The 10,631-nt window shown below is 43.8% G+C and overlaps 1 protein-coding gene across 3 annotated transcripts in view; it reads right to left on the minus strand.

The window, feature by feature from the left end:
• Nucleotides 1-10,262, minus strand: part of LOC115574251 (brain-enriched guanylate kinase-associated protein) — a 30,600-nt gene extending 20,338 nt beyond the window's left edge. The window contains exon 1 of one of the 3 annotated variants that reach the window (XM_030405658.1): nucleotides 9,986-10,262. Coding sequence is in view for 1 of the 3 variants with exons in the window: in XM_030405659.1 (XP_030261519.1) it covers nucleotides 9,523-9,545 (23 nt within the window). In the remaining 2 variants the exon portion in view is untranslated. Of the gene's footprint in view, nucleotides 1-9,522; nucleotides 9,952-9,985 lie in introns of those variants that run through there. The other 2 variants (XM_030405659.1, XM_030405657.1) reach the window with 2 other exon arrangements.
• Nucleotides 10,263-10,631: the final 369 nt, after the last annotated feature.

The following is a 10,631-nucleotide window of genomic DNA, read 5'->3' on the forward strand; positions in this document are numbered from 1 at the left end:
AGTCGGCACATTTGGACATTTTGGCTCTGCTCCGTTTTCATTTTTTTTTTTTCTTTACCCCTACACCTCATTTTCTGGTGCCACCTTTCCCCCCTTAGAATCACAGAATCACAAACGGGAGTGGACAACCCTTCAAATCCCTCTGTTGGAGGGTTGGGCTTAGAATGAAAATGGCACCGCTTTAAAAAAAAAAAAATCTAAAGAAGCGTGTTGCGTTTAAGTTTGAATATGATCAGGGGTGAGGAGTTTCGGTGAACGTGAATGAGTTCAACATTTAGACCGGAACAACTCTCGTGTCTGCGCAGCAAATATAAAGCTATATGCAGCAACCAGGTTGCTTAGCTTAGCATGAAGACTAAAACGGGGGGAAACAGCTAGCGTTGGTTTTAGCAATCCTCTGAAAGCTGCTCAGAGGCACATGAAGCCAAAAAAAAGTTTGACAATAAGGGTGTAAAATTACGTGAATTGTCTGCATAGTTTACACATTGTGCGGCCGATATAGAGTAATTGGTCCTTCTCCAATACTGAGTACTCAGGCAGTACACCCACCTAAATACACCTGCTTCTTTTCAACGAGATCCATGCTAGCAGGAGCGATGCTAATTAAAGAAAGTGAGAAAAGAATCCTGGATCCATCCCTTTATCCGGATACATGCAAAAAGTTAATGGGGTCTATTCTTGGTTTCAAGGAAATCTGGTTGGTAGTTTTTGTGTTATCCTGCCGACAACCAACCGACAAACGGACACGGGGTGGACACATAACCTTTGTGTGGCGGAGGTAATAAATACAAGTTTGGAGCACAATAGAGCCAACCTCAAAGCCATGGGCACACTGACATGCGCTCACGCATGCCTACCGACACGGCACATCAGACACACGAACACAGGCACACTCTGTCCTACAAAAAAAAAACAAAAAAAAAACAGCATCGGCCTCGAGACGAGAAAATCATGTTACGGTGCCAGTGAATCCATCTGAGAGCTGTCCTAACAAAACCACTGAGACGTCGACTTCCTCCGACCCAGAATCCACACGCTTCCGACGAAACCTCGCGCTCAATTATAAACTGTGAAAGTGGAAAGTTTCCCTGTCTCTGTAAAGTTAAGAGTAAAAAAAAAAAGAATTCTGCCTACTGCCTTTCATTCTGTCTCCTTGTTTGTTTTAGTTGCCTAAAATAGCTTTCAGATGTCTTGGCTTTTGGCTCTTTGTCTTTATATAAAAATAACGGCAGCATTTGCCGTCTTTTCAGCCACGACCAAAAAGAGGGGAAGGGACGGAGAAGCACGAGCGGCTTTCAGAGGGGTTCAGCTCATTAAAAATAGAACAGACACAAACACAGATACGTCCACGCACACATACAGACGCACACATGCACACACGTATCCAGCACACCGCCCACCATCACAACATATTGTTTACAAGTGGAGCTCCAATGGACAGGTAGTGATTAGACACAACAAAAGGAGCCACCTCTGCAAATCTGCTCGCCTGCAGTGCACTGCTCTGTGCTCTGTGCGTTTGTGTGTGTGCAAGTGTGTGTGTGTGTGTGCATGTGTGTGTGTGCATGTGTCCATAAGCATTTGCCTCACGCTCTCGTACACATATATAGCAGGCGGCTCAGATGTACTTACTGGGTCCATCCATAACTCTCAAGAGGCACCTAAAAAGCCTCAACTCAGGGACGCATGAATGAAGCTTTTACACAAAAAGACACTATACTGAGAAAATATAGAAGAGCAATATAGCGCTAACAGCTTTCCAGCGGAGTGCCATTAATGTGGTGGCATATAAAAAAAAAGTGCAGTGCGTAATCGACTTCCGAATCATCGCTGGGAAAAAAAAAAAACAAGCAGCAGAAATCGGAGGGAAAACATTAATTTATGTGTTTAAACCTCTGTCACAGCTTCATACTCGTCTTCAGGAAGGACACTTTAATTTTACATTCAGGTGGTTGATCCTTGATCAAAAAGAAGGATTACATACGTTTGTTGCAGCGTTAGATACGTCTCATAACTGTCTGGTTAATTTATGACAACAGCCAGCTGATTATTAGCTTAGCTTAGCATAGACTGGAAGCAGCTAGTCCGTCTCTTTCCGAAAGTAAGTGAATTCCTCTTACCAGCACCTCTAAAGATGACTAATTAAGAGGTTAGTGTTTTTTTGTTTGTTCGATCTTTACCAAAACCGACATGTTGTGGTATTACTGGGGCTTAACGTTAGCATAGGTCCACCTAGCATCTTTTCATCTATCTGTCAGTAAGGAAGCAGATCTCTTAAAATGTCTAACTTGTTCTCCTCTCATTTTATATTTTTGTTGTTTTGTGTTGTTTCAGATAAACCCAAAGTGTAAAAAAAATGACAAGTTGCAATTTTATGGCAAAACTTTGTTTCCTTCGGACAAGCTAGCTGTTTCTCCAAGTTTTATGCAAATTTTTTTGGCAGTAGTTATTTAACTAGAGTAGATTAATCGTCAGCAAACAATGCCTACTACTCCTTTGACGTTGCCTTTTCATAGCCCTGAGATTGCGATTCTACATAAAGTCTTGCGGTTGTTTTCTGCTGGACAGTAGCCAAGCTGCCAATGCTGTTTGTTACAGCGGTGCCAGCAGTAACGCCACAGGGAAACAGGAGAGTCAGACAGTTGTCTATTTCTGTGTTAAAAAAGGGAAAAACAATGTCACTTTTGAAAGAGGAAATACAATGTTTTAGTCACACAACTACACGCAGGAGTTCTGCAGCTACAGACGTGTCTGCTGTGGTGTGACCATTAGCTTATTGTGGCTAATGTTAGCTACTGTCAGCAAACTTCAGGTGAATATTATCTACTCAGTTTGTCGATTTAAAATATAATTTTGAAAGACAACAAAGTCGCAGTCGGTAAAATGTAGTTTTGTGTAAACCAGCTACGAGAGAGACTATACCTCAACAAAGTGAAATTAACGCAGGGTTTTGCTTCCACAGCCTTGTGCGTTCCGGTTTGACCGTTACTTTATTGTGGCTAATGTTAGCTGCTGTTAGCAAACGTCAGCTGAACATTGTTTACTCATTTAGCACACACTATACAGCATTATGCCATCACTTTGCTGAATGTATGATTCTATTAGTACAATTGCTACATCTCCACTTGTGCCACTATTACATTAGTTTAGCCAAACAGTAACCTAGTTTAGCATTTATTCCTTACAGCCACTTACTTATTTTTAGACGGGGAGCCTAATTTTGTTTTTAGCATACCCACATTGTATCTTGATTGATTTGAAAAACTCTGGACAAGAATAATACACATGCAATGTCATTTTAGCCTAACCAAAACCACAACCAGACGTTTTTTTTAAATGCGATTCAAGGTAGATTTCTACAAATGTCTCCGTCCATACGCTTTGTGTCACTTGCAGCACGACACCCAGTGAGGACGTTAAGTCAACAAAAGTATAACAGAGCAGCTGTGCAACATCCACTGCTGTTATTTGCAAAGAGGTATGGGGACAACATGGATCTATATTTCTCATGATTCCACGTTGGAAAGCCATGTCACCAGCATACATACAGCAGTAAACTGTGCAGGTAGGTTGGTGATTTTGTGCAAACAGTCTGCCTTAAAGCTTTGCCTGAAGTCTGAACACAGTCCTAAAGTCACAAAGGCTGCTGTTCATCCCTTTTTAAATTTCAATAAAGTTGTGACTCATGTGCTCATATTTCAGAAAGGAGCTGACATGTACTTTAAATGAATATGTTAATATTCAATTCAAATCAAATTGTCAAAAAATGGATTTATGGCAGCTCTTGTACTCAGCAAAACCATTCAGCCATTTGCGTGGCCCGGCTGCTTCATCGTCACAAGGAATTAAAAATATGATCTCTATGAACTGACCGCTGGTGCTGAAGAGGGCAAAGGGGAGGAGGAATAATGGGGTTGAGATGATAGGACACACTTAATGACCCACAGAGGAGCTGTCAGTGGTCCACGGGAGAGAGAGAGACCCAGACGCAGAGTGGGTGAGAGAGGCCGACTGTTCAGACCACAGAGGATAGAAGAGAGCATTAGTCTGTTAGAGCAACACCGTCCACTTAAACTGATCAAAACTAACCTCCATCCTCTTCAGACCAGCCTCTCTCCCACACTGCTTTATTACATATGTCTGCTGCTGCTCTTCTGATCCACAACTTCATAATAAAAGTGATTCCGCAGACAACTAATTCATCCTGATTAATGTTATAAAAGTATAGCATGTAAAGAAAAGAAATAAAGTTAAAGGTGTTCTTTGTAGAAGTTCACATGCATTAATCACTGTCTTAATGGCAATATGTGAGTGGATTGTTGCATGATGGGACCTTCGCCATTTGCTTCGGATGTCTACAGGCCTATGGATTTTTTAAGGTTTTTAAGGATTTCTTTGTGAAGGACTTGGATTTTTACTTTATGCCCATTTTCCGAGTGCCCTGTCGCAGTACCTCTTTTCAGTCCGCTAACTGAGAGCAACAGCAGCTAATGTTAGCTTAGAAGTGCAGGGCTCCAGACTGCGACCAAATTGGTGCATTTTGCGACCAAAATTTGAGTCAGTGCGTTACATTTAGGGGCTGTCCAGACGGGCCGTCCTCGGCCTCGTTTCAAAAATATTTGTGTCCACACGGATCCACTGAAAACGACCAAAAACGCTGTAGTTCATATTCCAGCCCTCCAGGGGGCGCTTAACATTCACCAAAAACGGAGAAGAAGACACGGAGAATGCGCAGTAAGCTTGTGCGCTGTAAACATACAGACAGTAGATGGAGAAACAGAACACAACAAAAAGAAGATGAAAATCGCTAGTGCAAGGAAATCAGAATCGTTTGTGTGGACCGGTAATGAGGCCGGACTGCTGCTGCGACTCACACTCAACTACAATGCGAGTAAGTTGCAAGAAAGGCTTAATATCTTCTGCGGCACGAACACGAGCATGTAGTCCGCCATTGTTGTTGTTGTTGTTATGAGATGTCGCAGGGTTCAGAGGTCAGAGGCAAGAGGTCGAGGGGTGGGGCGATGGCGTCATCGTTTTGGAAAGTATGCGGATTCGCTGTCCACATGAAAACGGGAGGGCTGCGTTGTCGGATTTTTCCACCCTGAGACCTGTTTTCAAAAAAGTGCGTTTTCAGGCGCTGCGTTTTCAGGATCCGTATGGACGATTGGCCAAAACGTTGCAATACGTTTGCGTTTTCGCAAAAGAGCGTTGTCGTCTGGACGGGGCCTTAGTCGCACATGTGCGACCAGTTACTTTGCCGGTGTTTTTTTTTACACCGGTATTGGAAGGGAACCAAAGCGAATCAAATAATCTGGAATCTGGACTGACAGGTGTTAGATGGGCAGGGAATGTGTGGAGGGGGAGGGTCCGAAAGTTTTTCCGAGCGCAGAAGGAGAAAGTTGCACTTTCACGAACAATGGTGAAACGAACTCCGTGATTCTACCAGATACGTGTCCGTTGCGTTGTGGAGCTGAGCTGGCTTTTCACTTTAGATAATGTCTGAACTTCCACCAGGTCCGCTGCGCTGCGTATCTGTTCTGGAGGGCTCTGGCAGTCCGGAGCAGATACACAGGACTTCTATTTCGGCGGATACCGGAACACAATGCAGCAATTCATAAATTTAGCACCGAGCAGACAGGAAGTCACGCACTGAACCAACAATATAACATCCGGTTACTTTTCAAAATAAAACACTCCATGTTGACACCAGCACACAAATCTCAAAAAAGAGACAAATACAAGCTCTTCAACTAATCCTTCGGTTGGGAACAGTTTGTGTTGTTGTTTTTGTAACACATACCTATAACTGCGGCACTGTAAAACCAGATCGGAGCAGTAACGCACCGGACACGTATCTGGTGGAATCTCTGGGATATTTTCTCCCCAATGAGCTAGAAGTGTGCCAGAGTCAAATCAGCGGATGAGTCCAAGTCTGAAGACAGGAGTGTGGCAAAAAAGGGTCAGAGAGACGAATTTCATGAACCGCAGATTTTGCAGTCGATAAACCTCAACATGTGGGGAACACGAAATCTGCAGGTCATGCCGCACTACACAGTTAAAACACATCACACTGGTCAAACACAGTGCTAGTTTAAGGGATGAAATATACTGTGACCTGTTAATCAGTGCGCTGAGGAAACCGAATTAATATATTAATATTAAGTTTAACACAGCCTTTTTCATTGCCAAGGAAGAACTACCCTATACCAAACGTATAGGCCAACTGGACCTGCAAAGAAAGAATGGTGTGAAACTGAACTCAACATATAATAATTTCTTAATTATATATATAAAAATTGATTTACGGTGTGCGCCCCTACATTTTGTGATTGCGCTCCTAAAATTTCCAGTAAGGGGCCACTGTGCTCCTAATAAAAAAAGTTAGTCTGGAGCCGTGAAGTGGAGTCCAACAATGTAAACTAAGAACTGGCCTCCAGCACAACACAGAAGTTCCACATTTTCCCTTTAAATTGAAATTAAAAGATTATTTGACATTTTGGGAAATGCTCATCCAGCCAGTGCTGGAAGCTAGTTAGTTTAGCTTATCATATAGGCTGGGAACAATAGGAAACAGCTAGCCTAGCTCTGTACAAAAGTTACGAAATCTGCTTGCCAGTAACGATAAAGCCGTTTTGCTGGTTGACTTGCAATTCCATTAAAAAAACTTAAGGAAATCACTCTAACTTTTGTTGTTATTGATTTCCCCTTTTGTACCTCAGACACAAAGAAATATAGGAATATATAGGATATTATAATATTATAACATTATAAATACTAATAAAAACCAGAGTTAAACCTGCTTCTGCTCAGACTCTGAGCCGACGGGAGGTGAGCTCTGAGATATTTTTAACTTTTGGCACAAAAAAGTGGATTTATCTTCACTCCTGTTTATCAACCTGACTTCAGCAGAGATCTACAGAGTTGACCTCCATTGTCAGTGGTGTAGATACTGTAATAATGACTGCCGATGGACAGTAAGCAAGATTACAGAGGGGAGGAGAAAAGAAGAGAGAGAACTGGAGTCTCTGGTGAGTGCTGAATTTAGTGAGAGTTGACATTAATTTAAACACCTACACACAACATCTGCATGGGTTGTTTCTTGCTAACATTAGCTTATGGCAAGTGTAGAATAAGGTAATCTGGCTAAGCACAAATGATCCTGAGGTCAAACAGGCTTTGTTGATGGTAAACACACCATTGTTAATTCAAATCTGAAGTGACTCAGGCACAAATGTTCACAGACGAGAATATGTTTTAAAGTTATATTCGTGTTTAGTCTCGTCCGCTGAATTCCCTGTCTGGGATGTAACGATGGCTACCAAATGAAGCCATTGTTAACTTGAGTAAACTTGTACTTTCTCTGGATTTAAACACGTGTTGGAAGCCTTTTTGAGAATATAAGTAAGCAATCTCAACAAAATAGATGACAAAGGTCTAGTATTTTAATACAGCATTCCTACATGTTATATGTTTGATGACACATCTTAGAATAATCTTTTTTTTTTATCAAAGTTACTGCTTCAAAAGCTCTTTAAACGTCTATACAACTACTAATAACTTGTTTAGTACTGACATAGCTTTCAAAAAGGATGGCGGGGACATTTACATTCTACAAAACTTCTACAATAATCTACGTTTCTGTGAAGAATGGCCAAGCTCCATCTGTTGAGGAAGATTGTGTGATGTGATCAAAAGCTTCAGACAGCTACTGAATTAACGCTTTTTTTTTGTTTTTGTTTTATCGCAGTGACGATGGTGATATTGAAAAAAGGCTCCATTAGATGTAGATGCTCCATGTTTTTCAGCTAAACGATGGTAGTCTAAACGAAGAAAGCTTATTTTGGATTGTTTCTAAATTTACATCCGCTGAAAGAACGTTTGACGAAATTGCTGAAAACCACTAAACTGTGTCAAACTTTTTGTTTTCTTGCCTCCCAAGGACGCAGTTTTTCCTCATCACTCTTTCGGAAGCAGCGTTCAATTTTGAGGGCTGTCAGTCATCCCGGACGAGCAGCTGTCACTTCTTAGCTTCTTCTTCTTGCTTTTTTTTTTTGCTTTTGTCCGTGTCGTGTCAATCCCACTTTTAGAATAAAACAACTTGAAATAGTTTTTCTACAGAATACTCGTACAACACTTTGAAAACTCTGAAAAACTTTAAATCTGTCCAGCCAACCAAGAAGTTAGAGCATCCCTGCTTCAGTGTCCATGCAAAATTTACATCTCTATCTCTGCCACAGGGCCCCGACGCAGGAGCCCGGCCAAGGGAGGGACAGAATTTGCAAAAGAGAAAGAGCGAGAGCAAGCGAGGGAGAGAAGAGATTTCAGGACATTTCATCACTTAGACTGGAAGGCGTCTTGGAGATGAGGTGAGGGGGGTGGAGGTGTGAGGCTGGTGGGATACAGTGGCAGGGTCAGGACTCTCGGGGTGGATTTGGCCTTCTGTTTCACCTCATCACAGCGTCTTCAGAGGCCACAGGTGACCTTGTTTCCTATTCAGTGAAATGAGCGAGGAGGAAAAAGGCGCAGGAGCACCCCCTCTTATCTCGGCAGAGCTGCTATAATTCAATTAAAGCTGTGACACAGAGGTGAGGACAATTGATGTCTGATACTGGAGAAACACCCAGTCAGATTAATTACCCCCTTCATCGGCTGCTTAAACGGCTTTTAAACTGTAATCTGCCTGAAATCGTAATAATACCATCGGTAATCGAACACAAAAGGGAACGCGCCAGATCTATTTCCATCTGTGCCCGGATTAATAATGGTTCATTAGTAATAGCGTCAATTAAAAAAAAGAAAAAAACGTGTCGACTGTACGACAGTGAGGTAGGAAGAGGAGTGAGAGAAAAAGAGCAGGTCCTTTATCCTGCGTCTCGTCGTGTTTGCTCTGGCGCTTTTTAATTCCCGTGTAATGCAACTTTAATCAGAAAAGTGGGTGAGCGCTTGTAATTTAGTAACAAGCTCATTAGAATCTGTTTTTGCAGGCATGTGGAGGCATCGGCTCAGTTATTCACCTAGGCTCCGTGCGGACGTTCGAGGCTGTCAGGCTTAAAAAAGCACTAAAGAAATCATCTGTTAGAGCTACTGGTGCTGCCATGCAGAGTAATTAATCAGTGTTTTTAGGTGCATTCCGACAGGTGACTGGCTGAATCATGCAGAAGCGGACACGCAAGAGTCGTGGATTGGACATTTCTACCAACTCAAGACATTCAAGACTGATTTAAGACTGAACGATCCCTGGGAGGAAAGAAAAAAAGCTTTTTTACAGTAACGCCACATATGCTGCAGTGAATTTCCTCGCCAAGAGATTCCCTGCATGCAACCAAGAGAGAGAAGGAAAAAAAAAACACCCTTTGTATCTTTGACAAACTATCAGAAAAGCAGCTCTTTCCCTCAGCACACAGTACAGAGCATGAGTGCAGCCACATCACACACAGATTATAGCACATAGGCACACAGATTCACACAGACACAGCAGGCTTTTTGTGATCCAAATCAAAGATGCAAACGCTGAGGCATTACCTTCCGCTCACGCAGAGCTTCATCCTGGAGACCGATAGATAAAAATCCTGCCGCCGGGGAGAATGGAGAAACCCCCCCCCTCCTCCTCCTCCACCTCTATATGCTATCTGGATTGGCTTACCCGGCTCTCCCTTAAAGCTCAGAGAAACCCCCACAACATGCACACCACCACCACCACTGCCGCCGCCGCCACCATCCACATCCACCGGCGCCTCCAAACGAGAGCCACCACGCCACTCCGGCACCAACAGCAGCGAGGGAGGACGGAGGGGAGAGAGACTGTGCAAGTGTGGAAAGACAGAGAGGAAGAGTGGGAGGGAAGGAGCTTAAAGGAAGAAGACAGGGAGAACGCGGGGGCGTGATGATGGAGCGCTGAAAGATATCCTCAGAGAGAGAGAGCGAGAGAGAGAGAGAGGGAAGAGAGAGAGAGAGAGGGATGGAGAAAAGAGAGGGAGAAGCTCACCTGATGGTGTCTATGTCGTTCATCTCGTCATCGGGCACCTAAAGGAAACGACAGCGCATTAGTGGAGGGGACCTGTCAAACTGGCCCCCGGGAGCTGCCAAGTGGAGCATCGCTGCAGCACTCGTCGGAGGAGAGAGAGAGGGGGGGGGGAAAAAAGAGAAAAAAAGAAAGAAATGAAACATATACATATTCAGCAGGCACGCTCTCCGTTTCCCCCTCTGTTTTTGTTTATGTTTCGTCTCCCCCTCCTCCCTCCCCTCTTCTTCCTCTCCTCCCACACCCCTCCACTGCTCCATCTCTGCTCGTGAGCTCATCAGACTGCACCTGGCCGTCTACATCTGTGCTTACCGGGAGGTGGTGGTGGTGGTGTGGGGGGGAACAATCGCATCATGCCAGTGAGTGCGAGGGGGGAGAAGGATGAGGGGAGGGTGGAGGAGGGAGAGAGAGAGAGAGGGAGAGCGGAAACCTCCATTGCAGCCAGACTGCAGATACATGGCAAGCCCCCCCATGAGGGCTCACTGGCAGCAAGTCAATATCCTTGTTGAGGTGCTGAGTCGCAGAGAGGGGGAGACAAAGAGGAGGGGGAGAGGTGGAGGAAGAAAAAAGGGGGAGGGTTGTAGAGGGGAACAGGTGGTTCAATCTGTTG

This window comes from Sparus aurata, chromosome 22, assembly GCF_900880675.1.
Source record: "Sparus aurata chromosome 22, fSpaAur1.1, whole genome shotgun sequence".
NCBI classification, from domain to species: Eukaryota; Metazoa; Chordata; class Actinopteri; order Spariformes; family Sparidae; genus Sparus; species Sparus aurata.